This window comes from Solanum dulcamara, chromosome 2, assembly GCF_947179165.1.
Source record: "Solanum dulcamara chromosome 2, daSolDulc1.2, whole genome shotgun sequence".
In the NCBI taxonomy this organism is placed as follows: domain Eukaryota; kingdom Viridiplantae; phylum Streptophyta; class Magnoliopsida; order Solanales; family Solanaceae; genus Solanum; species Solanum dulcamara.
Window position 1 is genome coordinate 14,484,995 of NC_077238.1, and position 24,168 is coordinate 14,509,162.

Consider the following 24,168-nt stretch of genomic DNA (forward strand, 5'->3'; position numbering starts at 1 on the left):
TCTGTGGGGTGTACACATAAGTGCTTTGATGAAAAATACCAAGTTCACACAATAGATCCTTGAAGGTATGACTGAAAAATTCACATCCATTATCAGTTCTCATAGTTTTAATACTAGTAGAGAATATATTTCTTACTTGTGTAAGAAAATATTTGATTACTACTATCGTATCAGCCTTGGAAGCAATTAAGAAAACCCATGTGTACCTGATGTAATCATCCATAATAGTCACAAAGAAACTTTTTCCATTATAGGTAGGAACCTTATAGGGTCCCCAAATATCACAATGTAGTAATTAAAAGACACTGTGGGATACGTGTGTGCTCGTAGGAAAATAAAGTTTTGTATGTGTGGCTAGAGTACACACAGTGCAATGGGAATGATCGTTACTGCTTAGTGAGCTAAGGGAGTCATGTCTCTTTAAATTCACAACAATGGCAGATAATGTTGCCGCTGAAGAATCTGGTAATGGTGTTAGGAACTCACACAACTACATTTTCTGTGATTGATCACAATCACCCTCTCTTCCTCTCTTCCTCCAGCCAACAGACACTCTAGGTAGCTCCCTAATTTCTCTGCAATTGACAGGATCAGAGAACTATGCTCTATGGAGTAGATCATTTAGTATTCGTTTGGTAGGTCGAAATAAGCTAGGATTTGTAGATGGTAGGTTTCCTAAGTTTGAGCTAGAACTACATGATCAGAGGAAAAAATGTAATGCAGTAGTGTTATCATGGATTATCAATGTTGTTCGAAAAAATGTAATGCAGTAGTGGTAGGTCGAGGAAAAAACCAATCAAGGCAAATAAATGCCAAATCCTCATCCTAGTTGTCTGAACCTTTGTGTAGATGAATAGCCCATAAAAACTATAGGAATAGCTCTGGATTAGAACTTATCCAGTATTCTAGGACAAGCAACATAACACAAACATCCAAACACCTTGAGATATGATAGAGAAGGAGGATGCAAATACAACATTTCAAATGGAATTTTGAACCCAAGAACCTTAGAAGGTAGTATATTGATAAGACATACAGTAGTGGATGAGGATGATTTGAATAGTGTAGTGCCTTGATTGGTTTTTTCCTCGGCTCTTGACCAATATTTTGTGAGAGTTCAACATGATTTGAATAGTGTAGAGATTTCTTCCTAGACGTGAAATCTGGGGGTAACCAATAATTTTGTAACATTGATCTTTAGAATGACCCTTGCATCCACAAGGTTCACATTGATAATCCATGATAACACTACTGCATTACATTTTTTCCTCTAATCATGTAGTTCTAGCTCAAACTTAGGAAACCTACCATCTACAAATCCTAGCTTATTTCGACCTACCAAACGAATACTAAATGATCTACTCCATAGAGCATAGTTCTCTGATCCTGTCAATTGCAGAGAAATTAGGGAGCTACCTAGAGTGTCTGTTGGCTGGAGGAAGAGAGGAAGAGAGGGTGATTGTGATCAATCACAGAAAATGTAGTTGTGTGCTACATAGGACTTGTGATGCTTCCTTTCGATTTACCTTTTTCCTCCTCATTGAGCGAATATGAACATCAAGTAGTCATTTATAAATGCGAGGCTACCTACGATCGGAAGCTCTGATACCATGATAATTCCATTAATGGAGGTTTAAGCTTGACTGATTTACAGAAAAAGGAAGAAGAGAAAAGAAAGAAAGAGTAGAAAAAGAGAAATGAAACTAAGAGCTTTTGAGCTAATCACTGTTACATTGATTCTGATTACTTGCTTATCACACAATGCTACATCATATTTATATATACACATTTCTACTAACAAACTTATTCCAACTAACTTGTGCTAGCTCAGCGTAACTAACTTCTTAGCTCTAATAAACTAATCACACTATATAGCTTGTTAACTAACTTCTCTGCTCAACAATTTCAATGTGAGCTATCTTGCTGATTCACAACACTAGACTTCCTCTTTATCATTTCATTTTTGTGTTTATTATTTATAGATAATTATACTTTGCTATTTTCAGACTTGAAAATTCTTTAGAAGCTAGCTCTTACATCGACATCAAATTTTAAAGATGTATTTTGTTACTTTCACATTTTATGATTTTAAGATTTTTGTTATGATTTAATAAATATGTCCTTTCACTTCTACTTTTCTACTTACTTGATAATAAAAATGGAATAAGGTTCACCTACCGATTTAGGCATTGGTGTCTTCACATCTAGTAGATTTTTACGTCATGACAATTAATTAGCTCTATTTAGAGCAGTGTATTAAAAGGCAGGAGTATGCGGCGATGCGTTTTAGTTAGTATAGGGCGAAGCGTAAGCCTCGAAACGTGGAGCGTAAACCCTATGGATCTTTGAATTTTTAATTTACAATATGGTTGTTATGTCGGTAAAAGACGATTTAAAATTAATTTTAACTTTGTAAGGAAAAAATCAATTTTAAAAAGAGGAGTCGCCACTTAATTTAAAAGACCCTAACAGATTTAAGTCTTAAAAATTCAGAGAAAGAGATACGGGGTTCTTATTTCCACTTTGAGAAGATGTTAAGCATTCAAAGTGGCCGTTAACGCGCGGTTATCCGACGATTTGAAAAATTATTTGACTAACGTTTGAAAATATTAATTTAAAAGGAAACTAAGATTTTAAAATTATTTATTTTTCAAAAAAATGATCCAACTTAAAAATTGAATATAATATGCATGTATTTAAAAAAAAGTAAAGTTTACCAAATGCCTAAGTAAAGGTAGAAAATCATCTAAAGAGTAAATTAACATGAATTGGTTTTCTTTAGGAGAATCTAATTAAGTTAAAATAAATTAAAATTAATATCTAAACAAGCATAAATAATACAACAATAACAACCTAGTGAAATTTCACAACGTGGGGTCTGGCTAAACAAGCATAAATAACATAAGTAAATAAATTATTACAACCCGAATTAATATAAATAAATAATAAATAACACATGAAAATATTGCCCGACACTTAGTTTCTGTACTTCTGGACTAAGTTGTTGGGTCATCTGCGTTTTGGGTCTTAAGCACAATTCCACTATATATATCGCAGTTGTATACACATTGTATATCATAATATATATACTGTATACAGTATATATAATTTTATTTCTGTATATCAAACTATATACACACACTATACCACTTGTTTTTTCCCTATATTTGTTGTATATTACTATATATCAGACTGTATATATACTGTATATCAGTGTATAGAACACTGTTTTTCACTTGTATTCCGTGTATACAGTCCAATATCAATATATAAATCATGAATATTATCTTCCTTTCTATATATCAACTTTCCAGCAATTCAAAATAGATGATGGGAGACTCAAAACTCAACGATATGCAACGATGGGGTCCAAAGATGGACTCAATTTTATATCACACGCACCAAAATAAAATTACAGAGCATTTACTTATTTTAAGCTAAACCAAGGAACATATCACGATATTTTAAGTTATCAAATTGATGAGCATCCTAGAAGTGACTAACAACATGCATATATGTAGACAAAGGAAAGGAAAGAAGAAATATATTCAAGTAACTAAAGAACACGGATTTAATATATACGTTATACTAGCTTAAATTTTAAAGAAAGAATTAAATCAATTAGGCCATGAAAAATCTAATTGAATAATAACTTTAAACATATTTTTTGTTATCTAAATCATGTTAAAAGAATAAATTAAAAACATAAAAATCTATATTGTCAAAGGAAACTATTTGAAAAAATAATGAACAAAACTAAGATCTTTAATGAAATAATCCGAACACATGATAGCTAATTAATTCTAATACATGCTAACTATAAAAAATTTCTATCATTAATCTAATTATTCTTAATACATGCTAACTAAAAAAAAATAAGACTACGAATCAACTAAATATAAAACATCAAAATAATTAAATAAAATAAAGCTGAGAAAGATTTTACCTCTTTTCGGGCAACAAGACTGAAAACGATGAGCGGAAGACAACTTTACCACCACTCAAGAGCTTGATGGAACTCCAATCTATAAAAAAAAAAGAAAAAAGATTTAAAATTTAGACTGTCTTATCTATCTTATCTTATCTTATTTATTTATTTATTTTAGTTATGCCTCTTTCTTACCGTACCACTTTACCACGACTTTTCATTTTGCTATTTCTATTTTCATCTTGTTTTCTATATGTTTGCTCCTATCTGACCTTTTATCTTGTCATCTCTTAAAGCCGACGGTCTTTCGGAAACAACCGCCCTACCTTTCAAGGTGGGGGTTAGATCTGCGTACACTCTACCCTCCCCAGACCCCACATTATGGGAATATACTGGGTTTGTTGTTGTTGTTGTACTCAAACCTTCGTGGGTTCGACGTTATAAAAACACTGTTCTTAGACTAAATTTTGACTTCAATCTCCGATTTTCCTTGAAGAAAAATATAGATTGAAAACTAGAAATTTTCACAACTTTTAAGCTGGGAACAAGAGTCCAAAAATTTTAGCCAAGTTAAGAAAATCTCTAACTTTGGGGTGGCTAAAGAACCTCCCACTTCTTTCCTCTTCTTAATAAAAATATGAGTCTTTATATAGGCTTCAAAAACTTTAAAATTTCTTGCACTTTTCGATGTGGGAGATTATTTTTTTTTTTAGAAAAAACTAAAATTTTCACAAATGCAAACTATAATTAAACTAACCTAACTAACATTGTATTTAGTTAAAAATGAAATCTTTTTAAAATAATATTTGAATAACTACATAAATAGTAATCAAAGATATAGTTTATAGAAATATTTATATTATACTAAAATTTATATAAAAAAATAGTTAAGAATAAATGAAAATATCTTTGTTTTTATAAAAGATAATTATTTCAAAAAATATTTGAAATTCAAAGAAACTCGATAGCTAATTTGCGTTGTGGAGGGTCAAAATTGAGTGTCAACAATGGTATAATAATATAATAATATAATAACACAAAATTATAAAAATACATCAATAGTTTGAAATAATTACAAATATGATTAAGGAAACTCATAGAAAATAAAACTTCTAACATGACTATACAAGTATAAATAATATAATATCTTAACTTTCTAATAATAAAAGAATTACTTTTTCTCAAAATATTTTTTTATCATACTATACATTTTACCCCCTTAAAAAAAAATAATCAATAGAACTTACTAGTATTATAATAAAAACATTACTCCATCATGAATAAAAATAAAATTACTTTCAAATAGCTAAATAAAATATGATAATTTTGAGACGTGACAAAATAATGAAGACCAATGATAAGTGAAAAAGTAAAATTTTGCTACGTACTTTTAAAAGAAATATTACGTAATATATAATTACTTTCATAGTGTTACCAAATAATAAAGATGTGATACTACAACTTGTTATTTGAGTTACTCTCAATTTTTTTTTTATCTCTATAGATTAAAAATTATTATGCATCATTCATTTATTTAGTAATTATGAGGGTCAACAATGTTAACTAAATATTTTAACACATAATTTGTGTAAAATCTGGTGGTGTCCTTCTCATTTCTTTCTAAACTAGCAGAATCTAGGCGAGCACTTAGCGTTGGGCGTACTTAAGGCGTACAGTCGGACGCTTAGGGCGTAAATCTTACCGAACTAAGTCCCACACCTAAGTATAGTGATATAATCACAATATACTATCTATTACAGTGATATACTTTCAAAATATTATATATATACTTACAAAGTATATCAAATATACTCACAATATACTATCTATTATAATTATATTTTTTCAAGTATTAAAATCTTATAGTGACTATAAATTTAATTTTCAATATATGATTATTAAATTATTTGTATATAATAAATTATAATTTCTACAAATTTTATAGTGACTACAAATTATTTAATTGAATCATACAAAATTTATAGGGAAAAAAATTAAAAAACTGCAAAGACCCAATGAGTCTTTGACTTTATTAATATATTGATAAAATTCAAATTATACAAAGTTACAAACTGAAAATTCATTGTATATAATAAATTATAATTTCTACATATTTCAAATCATTTTCTCCAATTCATCTGTATTAACATTAACAGGAATTGACTTATAATTTTCAAAATCAACTAATCCGTAATTTGGACTAACTTGTGCCGAAGGATCTCCAATTGACAAACTAAAACATTCATGACATTGCTACCCAAAGAGTGTCGATTGTCTCCGATCTGCTGTCTTTCTTGACTAAATGTGCTCTCCAATGCAACAGTTGACATTGGGACATTTAGCACATCTCTAACAATGGTTGATAATACTAGATATTATTTTTGATTGTTCTTCCACCATTCCAGTGTAGTGACACTATTTTCATCATAGGTTTCTGGAGCTTATCTGAAATAATAATTAAGCTCGTCTCGATTTATATTCCGTTGTTATGTAGGCTTATTCTATTCCAAATAAATAAATTAAAAAAACCATGGGAAGGTATACCATGTACTTGTCTTTTAGAAGATGGTGGCTCGTCAAAAGGACGAGATAGAGGAACAGTATGACTAAGGATAGCATTATCAAGTAAATTGATATAATGATTATATAAAGTTTGAATATGATCATTTGTAGCACTCATCGCCTTGAACATACTAGGATCTTCATCTTTTTCAATTTCTATAGAATTATACATAAGGCGAACACATTCAGACATAATATTAAATTTCATATACGGATTTAACATAGCACCAATTAAATAAATAGGAGAAATAGAAAAAAAATATTTTTCAAATTTTTCTATCATTTCAGCAACAACTTCTTTATAATCATCTTTCTTATTATATTCCATAAGAAATACAAAAATTTTGACTAAATAAGCTAAAATATTAGAAATAATACGATAATAAGCACTGAAAAATTCAAGAGTAACCAAATAATTTTTAAAAAAACATAACATCATTAATTTTAGTCCAATCAGATTCTTCCAACATGACTTCGAGAAATTTATATGCATATTGATTAAAAGTTGTAGTTATATGAGCTTTATAAATATTACAAATCTTTAAAAAATCATAAGTCGAATTCCACCTAGTGTCAATTTCTTCGGGCATTAATCTTGGTCTAAGATTATTTTCCTCGCATTTTCTTTTAAATTCTTTAAATCTAGCTTTTTTGTTATTTCCTTGAATAAAACCAACTGCATGCCTAATTTTTACAATTGTTGGCTCAAAAAAATAAAGTTTATCTTTAACAATTAGATTATATATGACAAGCACATCTAATATAAAAAATATCTTCTAAGGGGGAGGGGGAGGGAGCTCAGTTTTCAAGGATTTAATAACAGTAGATGCATTATCAAAAGAAATATATAAAAAATTTTGTTGAAGATCATAATATTTTGCAATCATTGATATAGAATCAGAAATAAATTGTGCATTATGTTTTCAGTCTTCAACATATTGAAATGCTAAAATACGTTTTTTCATAATAAAATCACTATCTATCCAATGATAAGTAACAATTAAATAATTATTTTTATTTATAGCACGACCAAGATCAGAAATAAGTAAAACTCTATATGGAATATTTATTAATAACCAACGTAAATAATATGCATATTGTCCATGAAGTCTAAAAAAATCTAATTTACAAGTACTTCTAGAAATACCATTAAACATGAGATTATAAATTGATTGTATATAATGAATAAAAACATCAGAAGAAGCAAATGAAAAAGGTAGACAACCACAACTATCATGTTTGCTATCTTTTCACGGTCCCTCATTTTATTATACGTCTCCATTAATTTTCTCTTCTATGGATTTATTCTACCTTGAACTGACCCAGTATCACCCCTTATTCGTTCTTTCCAACTAGTATGCTCATTGTTTAGATGTCTAGTCAATTGACCCATCCCACTTTTATTACCCCCGATCTTATGGTCGAATTTTTTTCACATTCTTTACATTGAACTTTAGTTGTTCCGGCTATGTATTTAAAATAATGTCATACTAAATTAGTTTTTTTTCTTTTATAGGTCGTGTAGAAAAATTAACAGTTCTAGATTGAGAATCATTACCTATATCTACATCAGGACTAGTTGGTGTAACATCCACATTATCATTATTATCTTGTTCTATTTCTACTTCAAATTCATTTGATTCTTCTATAACGCAAGTTTCTTAATATTCATTTTCATTCATATCATATGCACCTATACCTATTTCTCCAAATTCACTAGGTGGTGCTTCAGGCATACGAGAATAATTTCTACTTGTACTACCTCTACCAAAAACAACAACAACAACAACAACAAACCCAGTATAATCTCATAATGTGGGGTCTGGGGAGGGTAGAGTGTACGCAGACCTAACCCCCACCATGAAAGATAGGGTGTTTGTTTCCGAAAGACCCTCGGCTTTAAGAGAGGACAAGATAAAAGGTCAGATAGGGGCAAACATATAGAAAACAAGATGAAACAGGAATAGCAAAAGGGAAAGTCGTGGTAGAGTGGTACGGGAAGAAAGAGGCATAACTACAATAAATAAATAAGATAAGATAAGATAGGTAAGACAGTCAAAGTACATCGGCGCCACAACTATAAACAACAATACAATGCATTAGTCAAAAGGCAATAAACAATGAGCAGAACTGCAACTACTATGGTGCAAAGGATGAATCACTTAGCCTTTTATCCTAATCTGAGTCCTCCACAAAGGAAATTATAGTGCGCTAATGCGCCTACTAATAGGGTAGGATAACGCGACTATGTACTAGCCTTCTACCCGAATGCGGGTCCTCCACACACTCCTATCTAAGGTCATGTCCTCGGTAAGCTGTAACTGTGCCATGTCTTGTCTAATCACTTCTCCCTAATATTTATTCGACCTACCCCTACCTCTTTTGAAACCATCCATGACCAACCTCTCACACCTCCTCACTGGGGCATCTTTGTCTCTCCTCTTCACATGCCCAAACCACCTAAGTCGCATTTCCCGCATCTTGTCTTCCACTGAGGCCACTCCTACCTTGTCCCGAATAACCTCATTTCTAATCATGTCGCTCCTGGTATGCCCACACATCCATCTCAACATTTTCATCTCGGCTACTTTTATCTTTTGGATGTGAAAGACCTTAATTGGTCAACACTCTGCCCCATATAACATAGCTGGTCTAACAACCACTTTGTAGAACTTGCCCTTAAGTTGTGGTGGCACCTTCTTGTCACAGAGCACCCCGGAAGCGAGCCTCCATTTCATCCACCCTACTCCAATACGATGTGTGACATCGTTGTCAATCTCCCCGCTGCCTTGCATGATAGACCCCAGATACTTGAAACTACATTTCTTTTGGATGTCCTGGTCACCAAGCATAACTTCCGCGCCAACCTCATGGGGTGTCTCACTGAACTTGCACTCTAAGTACTCTGTCTTGGTCCTACTAAACTTAAACCCTTTAGACTCCAGTGTGTGTCTCCAATCCTCCAGCTTAGCGTTAACTCCGCTACGAGTCTCATCGATCAGGACTGTATCATCCTCAAAAAGCATACACCATGGTACCTCACCTTGAATTTGTCGCATCAATACATCCATCACCAAGGCAAATAAAAACAGACTAAGGGCTGATCCTTGATGTAACCCCTTCACATCAGGGAAGTGCTCTGAGTCTCCTCCTACTATCCTTACCCTGGTTTTGGCACCCTCATACATATCCTTGATCACTCTAATATACGCCACCGGTACATCTTTAGCCTCCAAACATCTCCATAGTATTTCTCGTGGAACTTTATCATAAGCCTTTTCTAGATCAATGAATACCATATGCAAGTCTCTCTTTCTCTCCCTATACTGCTCCACCAGTCTCTTTATAAGATGGATAGCTTCAGTAGTTGAGCGTCCCGGCATAAATCCAAACTGGTTCTCTGAAATAGACACGCCTCTCCTAACCCTCATCTCCACCACTCTTTCCCACACTTTCATAGTATGGCTTAGAAGCTTGATACCCCTATAGTTGTTGCAACTCTGGATATCCCCCTTTTTTTTGTATAGAGGGATTAGTACGCTCGACCTCCATTCTTCGGGCATCGTTGTTGTCCTAAAGATGACATTAAATAACCTAGTCAGCCACTCCAAACCTACCGGGCTCGTGCTCTTCCAAATTTCACCAGGGATCTCGTCAAGTCCGATCGCTCTTCCCCAGCGCATCTTACGCACAACACCCTTAAGCTCTTCGACCGAAATACTCCTGCAACACTCACCAATGCGAAGCCTCCCTGTATGTTCCAAATCTCCCAACATAATCTCTCTATCTCCTTCTTCATTCAAGAGTTTATGGAAGTACGACTGCCATCTCTGTTTAATGAGGGTCTCTTCTACCAATACTTTTCCATGTTCGTCCTTAATGCACTTCACTTGATCCACATCGCGTTCCCTTCGCTCCCGCATCCTGGCTAGCTTGAACAATTTCCTATTCCCGCCTTTTTCTTCTAGTTCAGCATAAAGGCGTTCAAAAGCTGTCATTTTTACCGTCGAAACCGCCAACTTCGCCTCCTTCCTCGCTATCTTATAAAGTTCCCTATTCGTCCACTTCTCCACCTCGTCCTTTCTTTCTATCAGCTTCGCATACGCTATCTTCTTCGCTTCCACCTTCCCTTGCACTTCTCCATTCCACCACCAGTCCCCTCGGTGCCTGCAACGGCTACCTGTCGAGACTCCCAACCCTTCCCTCGCTACAACCCTAATACAACTAGCCGTCCTATCCCACATAGTGTTCGCATCCCCACTACTATCCCAGGACCCCATATTCTTCAATTTCTCCCCCATCTCCAGGGTGCTAGTCATGGTCAAACTCCTCCATCTGATCCTAGGTCGGTCATCCTCGATCCTCTTCTTCCTCGTCATCTTGATCCCTAAATCCATCACCAAGAGCTTATGTCGGGTCGTAAGGTTATCGATCGGAATGACCTTATAGTCTTTGCACAGACCTTTATCCTCCTTCCTAAAGAGTAAAAAGTCTATCTAGGTCTTAGCCACCGCACTCCGGAAGGTTATCAAGTGATCCTCCTTTTTAGGAAAACTCGAATTGGCTATCACCAACCAAAAAGATCTTGCAAAATCCAACAATGAGACTCCTCCTCCATTTCTGACCCCAAAGCTGAAGCCTCCATGCACATCATCATATCCTCCCGAAGTAGACCCGATGTGCCCATTGAAATCCCCTCCCACGAAAAGCTTCTCAGTAGATGGTATGCCTCCTACTAACTCGTCTAAATCCTCCCAAAAACGCCTCTTATCCTCCTCGTTTAAGCCTGCTTGCGGCGCATAAGCGCTAATAATGTTCAATGTGGTCCCTTCAACGACCACCTTAATCGACATCATCCTATCATTGGATCTCGTAACCTCCACCACCTGATCCCTTAAGTTACTGTCTACTAAAATGCCTACCCCATTCCTATTCTTCGATCTACCAGAGAACCAAAGCTTATATCCGTCTACCTCCTTAGCTTTAGAACCTACCCATTTGGTCTCTTGTACACACGTTATATTAATCTTCCTCTTCTTTAGGATCTTAACTAGCTCTATGGATTTTCCCGTCAACATCCCAATGTTCCAAGAGCCTATTCTCATTCTAGACGCTCCTTTAACCCACTTACCCCTCCTAACCCTCATCCCCGTCCTCGTCCCCGTCCCTGAGTGAGAATATGACCCTAGTCTACCATCACTATCCAAAGCCACGAAAACGTGTATGAACTAATAAATTATTCGAAGGTTTAAAGTTAGCAAAATGTAACTACAATTGTATGATTAAGGAATAAATAGGGGAAGATATGGGAATCGGAGGTACCAACCCCAGTTGAAATAAACCTGATTTCCAAGGTGATTTTCACTACGACTTTTGAGTTGTGCGGGTAACAGATCTTGGGTTGAACAAATTCTTGGGCCAAGCACCCAAAAATACTTGCATTTAATGAAGCAGTATTTCGTTGAGGAATTTCGTCGAACACCTTCAAGGCACCAATAAGGTAACCCTGCAAAGAAGATAAGAAAACAAGAGAAAAGAGATAGGAACTAAACAGAAAAGATAAATACAGCAAGCATTTGAATATTTGTCTGAATAGAGAAAAACTCAGATATGGATGCACAGTTGAGTTGATCTCCTGAGCTTCACTTCTGAGTTCAGAGTTTTAAGACCCTGCTGCTCCTAACAGTTCGTACTATTGCCTACACCAACTTGATCCAACAATTGGCAAACCAACCAGTTTACGCGTTGATCCAGAAGGCAGCAGATCTTAAGGAAGTGAACTTTGATATGCCGAAAGAACAAATGCATGCACCTATAATGTGACTTTACCTCTACCGGAAGCACTTTTTTTCTTACTGCCACTACCTCCATCGGGACACAATTTTTTAATACTTTTATCTATATTTTTTAATCTATCCATTATGCAAATTAAACTAATAAAAATTATAAACACAAAATTAAATATTTAAATATACTAGAATTAATTTACTAAATAAAAGAAAGAGAAGGAACGATTATACCAAAGAATCGTAAAATTGATGAAATGTTGAACATTTGAAAATTGAAAACTTCCACTTGATATTGTTAATTGCAAAAAATAATAAAAGATTGTTATCACTTTAAGAGAGAATTGAGAAATTGAGAGAGAATTGAGAGAATTAGATGATTGTTAGTGGGAAAAAATAATTAAATGTTATAGGTATTTACAGAAAAAAATTTGTTTAATAATTTTTTTTTTAAAAAAATGTCATTTTGGCCAATTTTCAGAAAATGGTCGTTGGGCCAAACAACTATATAGCTGTTTGGCCTAACGACCACTTTCTGAAAAGTGGCCCAACGGCTAAATTTCAGAAATTAATTTCTTTTTTTTAATTATACCGGGCCGATAGACCGGTGGCCTAGCTATCGGTCCCTTACCGGGCCGCCCTTACCGGTCTAGGCCAAAAATTACACCGGACCGACCTAATTTTTTTTTGGGGGGTGGGCCAGTACCGGATTCGGTCCCTACCTTGTGACGGGCCCTTAATGGGCTGATCTTAATGGCCAAAAACCGGGTCACCCGGCCTACTTGACATTCTTACGCTAGCCCGGGCAACACATGCTCCGAACCTATGACAGGTTCACCCTGAGTTCAATAATATTAGTAATAGATGACCTTACATTGGAGTAAAACGTCCGATAGGTAATGATGAATGATCTGGTATCATAAGATTCATTGTATAAGCGATTTAAAGAAATTTGAAATCCACTTGCGTAACGGACACAACATGCAAATAATGATAATTATGAGAAGTTGAATACACAGAAAACATTACTTAGAGTTAGACTATAAACACACCCCTCTCCCTCACTTGTACCACATATGATTTTTATCATATATCTACTACAAGCTCTCAATTTGTAACAAGCAAGCATCTACTTTCCCAATCATGTTACCTGAGAGTTTCACTGTACATATCTCAATTAGATCATTATTCTTACTCTTTTGTCTTAATACTTTTTCAATTTGTATTTATTTTAATGTTTCATTATTTTTCATAAGCAAGTTCTTAGAGAGTTGAGACAATGACGTTTTCTGAATATAAGCTCTCAATTTGTAACAAGCAAGCATCTACTTTCCCAATCATGTTACCTGAGAGTTTCACTGTACATATCTCAATTAAATCATTATTCTTACTCTTTTGTCTTAATACTTTTTCAATTTGTATTTATTTTAATGTTTCATTATTTTTCATAAGCAAGTTCTTAGAGAGTTGAGACAATGACGTTTTCTGAATATAAGGTCAATTATGTACATATATAAACATCCTTATGTATACATTTGTAACTGTCATGATCAATATGGAATCCACAAATATACTTAGTTTGTATATGTAGGACCATCCAGTGAAGAAAGCACCAATTACAACCAAGAGTTCAATTAGGATAAAAATAAACACTTTGAAAAAAAAAGACCGCTTGCTTTACAAAAATAAATAAATAAATTAGGTTTTTTCTTATTGGGAGGAAAGGCACTTTACAACTTAAACAATTGGTCATTAATTAGTGGATAATGAATAGATTAGTCTCAATTAGAGTTAGTGAGAATCTTGGTACAACAGTTTGGTACTATTTGCTAACGATAATGTTTCAAAAGCTATTCAAAACCCAAGCTTGTACTAATAGTAATTAAAATTATTAATTAATACTAATATATAACCATTCTTTTAATTAGTCTAATTAATTAATTTCCACTATGTTACACTGACCCTAATAATGGAAAACCTTATATGCTCACACTTTGCATTAATATTTAAGACATAGACAGCTAAAAGAATTTCTCAATGACAAGGAGACACGAGGAGAAGAAGCTAAGCTGCAATTAAAATTGAGTAAATAATTTCTAATTATCAGGACTAACTCATAATTGGGCACTCATAGAGACATAAATTATTGTGTCCACAAAAAAAATATGAATATATAATTATATGTATATAACTTTATTATCATTTTTTAAATTAATAGCCTAAATATAAGAGGAAACAACACTTGTATCCAAAAATGGAAAGTATTTATAAGCAAGTTATCCTCTTACTTTCATAAACCCCCTGTTTTTAACTGCTAATTCGCGTTTATTGTTTGATACAATCGGAGTATATATATATATACTCTGACGGTATCAAAGATAAGTAGAGAGCAGTGAGCACTACTCAATTATTGTTTGATATCGTTAGAGTGTGTGTGTATATATATATATATATATATAACATGTAATGTTTCAGCGAAAACAGTATTCAATTACTGCTTGATACTATCAAAGCATATAAATACCATTAGACTATATAAATACTATTAGTGAATAGAATAAGGGGGCATGCGGATAAATAATTTGGGTTGTGAGTCAAACTCGAATAAATAGTTTAGGTTGAGTCTAATTTGAATAAATACTTTATCTAATAGATCTAATTTGTGTTTTTCCTAAATATAATATATAGACTTTTAGGTGGAAGCTTCTCTAATTTGGAGAAAGAAACGATCAAAAAGGGAAAAAAAGTTGAAGGTTTCATTTATATAGTACTGATCCAAGAATTACTTTAGTTAGTTCTCTCTCAAATTGCTTAAAAAAATAAAAGTGTTGGACTTATAAGAATAGGTTATAGCAAAAGTATGGAGTTTTAAAAAATATTTCTATAGAAACCAGTACTCATTGGCAGGAAGTGTAGACATTTTTGGTAATTGGTATTTTCTATAGTATCGGTACATTATAATTTCAAAATCAAGCAATTTAGGTACTTATGTGAAACTAGGTGCTTTCTTTGTTACATTTTAATTTATGTGGACCTATTGTTTTTAGTGTTAAAATATAATGACCCCTTTTTAAACTTGGAAATAATTTAAGTTAAATTTCTCATTACATCACTTGGCTGGCCGGGGCAACCTTGCAACGGTCTCTCTGGGTATAACACCAATTGGCCTCGAGTCTAGAGCCTAAAATTCAAGCATGTGAAAGTATTAACGTAGTGTTGACAATAGTCCTTTTCATATGACATGGTAGCTGGGAGAACAAGGCATCCCATCTTTCACTTGTAACACGCAAATAAAAAAAATTTGACTATCAAACTATGAAAATACAAGCTATTTAGGATCTTTCTATTTTATTACTTGTCATTATGTTTTACTCAAATTCTTATTCTTTAACATAATTTCTTTCTTGCTCAAACGATTTAACCTAAAAAGAAAAGAGCTTGATCAAAATTAATTCACTTTGTAATTATTTTTACCCAGATTCTTATTCTTAACACAATTTATTCTTTCTTGCTCAAATTATTTGACCAAAAAAAGGAGAGTAATCGATCTTAATTCACTTGTCATTAACCTTCATTTTTACAAATTTAACTATTGTTTTTTTCCGACAAACACTAAAGTTAGCATAAATACATAAGGATAATTGATTTAGTCACAACACACCCATGAAACCCCTCTGCGATAAGCAAGTGAATGTGGAGTGGCGAACAGTTCATCAGCCACCACCACTACCCACAAAAGAAATGATGAATAAAGAAGTTGTGAAGGGAATTAAAAAGAAGCAAGAGTAAAGTGAACCTTTAGACTCTATTTGTTATCTTTTCTTAAGAACCAGAAACTTTGCACAAAAGTGACATCTATTTTATAATTTGTAAGGGGACCCATATATGTACTTGGAATGGTTCTTCAGCAATTTGAGAGGATAATAAGGGGTATTTTTGGCTGAATCGTCTATATATAGTGTCCATAACCCAACTCATTTTGAATACTATTTCACTACTTCCAAATTCCAAATTCCAAATTCCAACATTAGTACCACCTAAACTAGAAACATTATATCTTTCAAATGAAGAAAAATTATAGGCACTTTTCTTTAGTATTTCTCTTTGTTCTTCTACTTATTTTTGCCACTGCATTTTCCATAATATCAGTTGATGCAAGGAAACACCATACCAAGAAGAGCAAAATACATCACAAACATAGGAAACAACAGAGAAATGGAGGTGGAAATAAAGCACCAAATTGTTCAAACTCTCCTTCTCCTGCCCCAACTCCAACTCCAACTCCGTCTCATGGATTTTACCCAACACAATCACCCATTTTTGATATCTTGTCCTTTGGAGCCAAAGGTGATGGAGTTACTGATGATACCAAGGTAAAGAAAAGCTAATTACATAAAATTTAACTTTCATACATTGACAGTACAGTCAAATTATTTAAAATATAACTACAGATAATTCTTTAGGGTACACATTGACTAGCACACAAAGGCACACATAATTTATGAGTTTTTGATATGAAACATAGATATATTTATAAAATTATTAAAATTTCTACAAATTTTAATTAACGAAGATATTGTTTTAAAAGTGCAATAGATTCAATCATTGTACCGTAAAGGATAAACCAGACTCAAGTTTAAATTCTTGATCTGACTCGGCTGATTAATACATATGACTTGGAAAAGATAACAAGTGATTTTCCATAATCGATTGAGTAAACATACTATGGTGTAAAAAATATTCATAGTGTCAAAATATAAATCCAATTCCATCTAATAATTTTCTTGTTTTTTAGTCAAAAGTACTAATTAAGCCAGCTCTAACATGAAGTGAATGTTCATATATTGATGTATAGGCACTTGAAGCAGCCTGGGAAGCAGCTTGCAAAGTCCAAGGGGCTACTCTAGAGATTCCTTCTGAATTTCAATTCTTAATCAATCCCATAACACTTCAAGGACCATGCATGCCTAACTTTGTTTTTCAGGTTTATCATTTTATATATCTATTTGTTCCCCCATCTCATTTTATGTAACACAGTTAAAATTTCGAGAGAAAATCAATTTTTTGTCTGATTAAAACTTTTATATATATCTTTTAAATATCTTAAGTTGTTAATTATGGTAACTTATTGTACTTTCTACCTAGTTTAAAACTTATATGTAAAAATGATCTTTATCGGCGAGGCATTAGCTTAATTGCTGCTAAATATATTTTCTTAAAGACAATTATTAGTGATAATTACATTTTAACACTCTTTGTAAATGTCGCTAAAATCTATAGCAACATTGAATTCAACGACAATTAACTAATACTGATAAAAACTTTAGCAGTACTCTTTGTTATTGTGCATATTGATTACCACTAAAAGTTGATTTTATAGTAGTGCGTGCTATATAAATTGAGACAGAGGGTGTAATATATTCTCTCTAATACCATGCCCCAAAAGATTTCCTGGTCACTTGACAAAAAGAATATTCTTTGTCTCTTAGAAGTTGTTTTTTAATGATTTAATAGTTAGAATTTTCTGATGATGGGTGGAATGTAAACAGGTAGATGGAATAGTTTTGGCTCCTCCAAAAGTAGGGTCCTGGCCAAAATCCAGTTTGTTTCAGTGGTTGAATTTTAAGTGGATGCACAACTTTACCATCCAAGGTACTGGCACCCTTGATGGCCAAGGCTATAACTGGTGGAAACTTTCTCAAATTGATTATTTCCAGGTTTGTACATTTCTACCACTTAAAACATAACTCTAGCTGTCTTTTTTTTTAAATGTGTCTCTTAATTATATACATTGACAGTGTAATTTTTTTTATATTATCAATGTATTTTAATCTAATATAACAGCTAAGGTGCCACATTCATGTAATTATTATTTAAATGGCCTAATAACATAAAATTATTTTGCACTATTGATATATAAAAGTTAAACCCTAAAAGTATTACACAATTGCTTTTGCTAGGTGTTGTTTTAAACCATAATTTGGGATTTTCCTGTACGGATTCAAATTTAATCACGTCTAATATGAACACTAGACATCGAAAGAAAAATTAGGTGGAAAAACGTTGGAAAATGGACATATACCCACTATCTTCTTTATTAATTTCTTGAACATACACTCTATCCATATTATCACTAAATTAGACGACCATATTTACATGTTAATGATTATATTCTTCTTTCATTTCATTTTTGTTTGACAGGTGATGAAGAAATCTAAAAGCATTCCTGATATGAAACCGACTGTAAGTAATACATGACCTTATTAGTTGAATCAATAATTAAGCTCTATTCCCTCTATTAATTACTATTTTTCCCTATATAATTATTTGGAAAGTCAAACTATGTTGACTTATAATACTTGTAATTTTGACATAGGCAGATTTATTTTCTAAAAATATGAAAAATATTCTATGTCTGAATTCATATGGAATTTGTATTTTCACATAAATTATAACAAAAGAAGTACTAATAATTTATATTCAAATATGATGGGTGAATAACTTTTTTTAAAAAAATATTTTAATGACAGGTTTTACGGTTTTATGGTAGCTATAATGTGACAGTACGTGATATCAAAATTAAAAACAGTCCTCAATGTCACCTTAAATTTGACAATTCTAAAAGAATAAAAGTCAACAACATTACGATTTCTGCTCCAGAAAGTAGCCCAAACACTGATGGAATTCACCTCCAAAACACACAAGATGTTGAGATCAATCACTCCAATATAGGGACAGGTAAATTTTCTTTCTATTATTCTTTCGATTTAATTAAATACGATCCTTCCATTTTATATGACGTGGACACATAATGTTATTTCATATTTAAGGCCAAAAATTTCAACAACAAAAAAATTATCTCCTAAATTCTATGCCTTAGTCAAAAGTACAATACAACAAAAACGTCAATTAATTTAATTGTACTTGAAGTTGCACTTGGCCTAAAAAAACTATTATTCTTATGATCAAATAAGGATAACTTCTTACTTCTAAGCGATAGCTCCTCAATCCATACAAGTTGAAAAAAAGGGATACAATGATCAAATAAGGATCAGCTTCTTACTTCTGAGCGATAACTCCTCAATCCATACAAGTTGAAATAAAGGGATACAAAAGTAGGTTTTTTTCCTATTTTTTTTAAAAAATAATAATAAAAACCAGTAGACTTGATATATGGTTGGTACCACGTGCGCTTTCCATGTCAAGAATATTTCTAAATGGTCCCATGTCATCCTCAAGCTTTCAACCGATAAATTAACTGTCACAAGAACTAACTTTTTGTCTTGACTAAAATATGTAGTATTTAATATTATAAAGATAATTTATGAACTCCAAGTGCTTAAATACCTACCATAATGACAGTGGGAAAATTGACACCTAACTTTATCTTTGAACTGGTTGGTACACCACTAATTAAAGTGATTAAATTACTCAATCCAATGTTATTGTCCATTAGGATACTTTAGTAAAAAAAATGAGCTAATTAGATTGCATGATACTCTAATCTCAATATTCTTCTAATTAATTAATTAATTACCAGGAGATGATTGCATATCAATTCAAACTGGTTGCTCCAATATTCATGTCCATCACATGAATTGTGGTCCTGGACATGGCATAAGGTACGTAATTAATCACTCATTTATATATTAACTTAGTAATCTTTTGGGGAAAAAATGATTCTTGCATATATATTGGAATAAAAAACTTATGATGATTATATTAATTTGTATGAGTTAATTTGATATGCTTATAGTTATTTCTAATTTATTTTCATATTTTGATAATCACAGCTTGGGAGGACTAGGAAAAGATAAAAGTGTTGCGTGCGTTTCAGACATCATTGTTGAGAACGTGAACTTGCAAAGCACTATGTATGGTGCAAGGATTAAGACATGGCAGGTGGGTATCAAAAACTTGTTCATTTGGTGGGAGGGATAACTATAACTAATTCTAAGATTAATTTAAGATGAGCTTTTTTGTATGTTTGGTTGGAATGATATTTCGAAATAACTTATCTCAAGAATGTAGTGTTACTTGTATCCTACATTGATCGTGAGATAATAATCCTAATATAATTTGTTCTCAACCATACGAGCCCTATAACGAAATTTTCTTACAGAATTAGTATTTTTTAACATGTTGTCGCAGATAATCTGCCCCTTTTTTGAGGTTGCTAATGACACTTTTTATATACGGCTAATTATGCAGTAATTCTTTAAGTTATATACACTAATTATATCGTCTATGATATAAAATCCTACACTTACAATATATTAATTAAAATACAGAGATGTTTAGTGTAATTAACCCCCTTTATACATTAATAGTGCAATCTAACTGATTATAGCACGTATTACTCTACCTACTTATCTAGGCCACAACCACAATATTATCAAGAAAGAAAAATGACTTCTTATTGTATGTAGGTCGACAAGTCGACTTAACCCGTTAGTGTAAAAATTGTATATTAACCTTATACTTCAAGTAATCTAGCTAATAATATAAAAATTCCTTTACGCTAACTGTATAAAAAATTTGATTGTTTAATTAATTCATTATTTTTCATATTGGTTTTGTAGGGTGGTCTTGGATCAGTCAAGAACATATCATTTTCAAACATTCAAGTATCAGACGTTAAGGTACCAATCATGATAGATCAATATTACTGTGACAAACGTATGTGTAAGAATCAAACAGGAGCAGTAGCAATATCCAACGTTAAATTCAATCAAATTATTGGAACTTATTCAGCCAAACCAATTCATCTAGCTTGCAGTAATTCAATTCCATGTACAGACGTTGATTTAATTGACATTCAATTAAAACCATCGACGAATTATCGAGGAATTAATCAACTGGGATTGTGTTGGAATTCTTACGGAAAATCACAAGCACCACTTCTTCCTTCAAGTATGGATTATTGTGTTAGAAGAGGAAGTGGATTTGTTAGAGGCATTTCAAGATCTCATGAACATGTTTGCTTGTGAATTTTTAATTTTTCAATTTTAATTTCTAGGTTTATTGTAATTAAGTAATTTGTGTTTGTTTTTAAATTTCCTGTGGTTGTTTTGTCCTTCCCCTATGTTTTTAATGGTTGGAAGGCACAAGTTCTAGCTGGTCTAGAATTAAATATGCAGTTTTTTTTTTCTTGTTTAGATGAATTTTGGAGTTTATTTATATTCAGCAATTCTCCTTATTTTTTGCTCTCATTAATTTCTTTTTTCTTTTATAAAATTATCCGGCATTTTACCTTGTTTTGTTGCACCCTCGGAAACATCCATAGTCCCAATCTCTTTTACTTTCACCAAACAATTACCATGTATGTGATTATGGGTGTGTTTGTGTAAGACCCCGTATTATTCTAACTTAGATGAATTTCGAGAATCAAGAGAAGACTTGAAAAAATGAAGCGAAGACAGGAGAGTCCGCCTTGTGTCCGCATCGCGGACCTGGACAGTTACTTTTAGCTACGAGTGAAATTTTGAGATAGTGAAGTACGTGATGCGTCTACGTTGTGGAGAAGAATAAAATCCTCGAACCTGAAGGTAGGGAACAAATCCGCATCGCGAATCTACGGTTCTAAGGAGGGGCAAACTTGTCTTCTCCCCACCTTTTCCAAACTTAACCCAGGTCATTTTGGGACTAAATTTAGTCCATTATCAGTACCCAATGTGTCTTTCCTCTCATTATTACTAAGATTCTTTTGAGAGCAAGAATTGGAGAGAAGGAGAAGAGCTAGGGTTCAAGAGTTTTAAGCCAAGTCTTCGAATTTCGCTTAGATAATCTTCGTTCCAAGTATGTAAGACTATCATAAAGTTAGACTAAGTTCGTCCTCGTCCCCTATATCTCTATATAGTTAAGTTGAGTTTCAAGGAGTTTTTAATTTCGATAATGCGAATTCTTCGGTTATCTATATAAATTTTATTGAGTTCTTGTATATATTCAATTATACATTGATGATTTTCATGAATTGAGTTTTTGAGATTATGGATTCATGTTTGCATTAACATGAACCCTTGTTGAGTTTTGCATTAATTATTTTATGCACTATTTGAGTTAAAGAATGATTATTTTCATCATTTAATTGAGAAAGAGTTTGAGCATGAGTTGAGTTCGAGAAGCCTCTTAATTAACATTTTGAGCATGAGTTGAGTTGAGAAGTCTCTTAATCATATTTTGAGTTTGAGTATACATGCTTTTAAACATTTATTTTTGAGATTAAGTTAAGAAGCTAATTCATACTTTTAATGCATTCATTGAGTTGAGATCATGTCTATTTTAAAAGAAGAGATGAGTTGAGAAGAGTAAGTTTTGAGCTAAGTCCAAAAGTGACTAAATGAGTAAATTGAGTAAATACACTCACTTGAGTTATGAACATAATAAACTATATTTTGGGAGTAGTATTCAACATTAATTTGGGTAAGAGTATAAAAAAACTCAAACCCCCATAAACTATGTAGCCAACGTATAATAGGATCATACCGTTCATTCGGGAGACTCCTCATAGTCCCAAAAGTGAACTTTTATTGGATCCAGAGATGAGTTTGAGTCCCTTACCTTAGCAAGGTATTGGACGGTTGTGGTAACGATAGTAGTTCTTTGTATCATCACATAGCTTATAAGCGATGGTTGTTGGTTAGAGAAACTTCCCAAGAAGTAAAGTATTATATTTTCATTCACTGAATTGCATTGACTATTCCATATCTTTTAAAGCATTGTCTTATTATCTTGCATGCTTTGTTGAGTTGAGCTATTTTCAGAGTTGAGTATTTTGAGTAAGTTTCCTTTCAGCTATTTTACATACTGTACATAGAGCTGTTAGAATGGGCTTTCAGTTATTTTACATACTATACATAGAAATGTTAGAATGGGCTTGGCTCGTGAGGCCGACCCAACATATCCCTTGAATTAAGTGGGGTTAGGCTAATTTTTTTTAGCCCATTTAGGAGCGAGACTTTTTAGCTCAGCCTCATTTGGCCGACGGGCTTAACCCGCGAGTCTCAGAGGTCAGTCTATGGGTCATGAATTTAAAAAGTATTTATTATATATATATATTAAGTAATATTTTATTTTGTCAAATTTTCAACAACTAGGTAATTGAAGTTACTGTAACTATGAATCTTTGACCTCTTTTACTTTTATGTTTATGCCTAAATTTGTTTCTCCTTTTTTTATCTAGTTCATGAAAAATGATCATGTAAGGTATGTTGTTTTGATGAATCCTCTTAATGTTGACTGTTGTATCTTGCTTAATATGTTATTTTGTAAGTATTTCTTTAAAGTGTGTGCAACTCATGGACATGTGAATTTTTGACGTATAACTAACCTTTGTTTATGCTTTTATTGAGCCGAGAGTCTTTCGAAAACAGTCGTCCTACCTTGGTAGGAGTAAGGTCTGTGTACACTTTACTCTCCCAGACTCCACATTGTGGGATTTTATTGGGTTTTTGTTTTTGTTATTGTTGTTGTTGTTGGTGTTGTGTTCAACAATTTTTATAGTCTTTCTAAGGGGCCAATGTTGTCCATCTTTTGATTGAAGGGTCAATTCGTCCCAACACGTAGCCCTCTTAGGGCTGGGTGAGGTATTATTTTATAGGTCATTTAGTTAAAAAGGTCAGTCCGTCTTAATCCATTTAACTCGCTAGCCCTTTAGAGTTGGGTTGGGTTGGGCCAGCCTATTTTGACAACTCTGAACGTACATTCCATATACTGACACCATTTGGCGCTGCATCTTTTAATGATGCAGACACAGATGATCAAGATCCTTTACAGGTGCATCGTTTAAGATCGAGTTTCCATCTAGCATTTGGTGAGACCTCTTTGTATTCATAGGAACTCTTGAATCTTATTTCAATCTTTCATTTTAGTCATTTATTTATCAGTTGAGGT

At 32.9% G+C, this 24,168-nt stretch overlaps 1 protein-coding gene across 1 annotated transcript; it reads left to right on the top strand.

Annotated features, from left to right (window-relative positions):
• The first annotated feature begins 434 nt into the window (after nucleotides 1-434).
• Nucleotides 435-21,441, top strand: LOC129870324 (polygalacturonase At1g48100). Its single transcript, XM_055945062.1, has 11 exons — nucleotides 435-465; nucleotides 589-666; nucleotides 1,400-1,455; nucleotides 16,323-16,649; nucleotides 17,132-17,260; nucleotides 17,826-17,993; nucleotides 18,478-18,519; nucleotides 18,807-19,014; nucleotides 19,817-19,898; nucleotides 20,070-20,178; nucleotides 20,859-21,441. Exons 1-11 carry the CDS (start codon nucleotides 435-437, stop codon nucleotides 21,264-21,266), a joined length of 1,638 nt encoding a protein of 545 aa, XP_055801037.1. The 3' UTR covers nucleotides 21,267-21,441.
• Nucleotides 21,442-24,168: the final 2,727 nt, after the last annotated feature.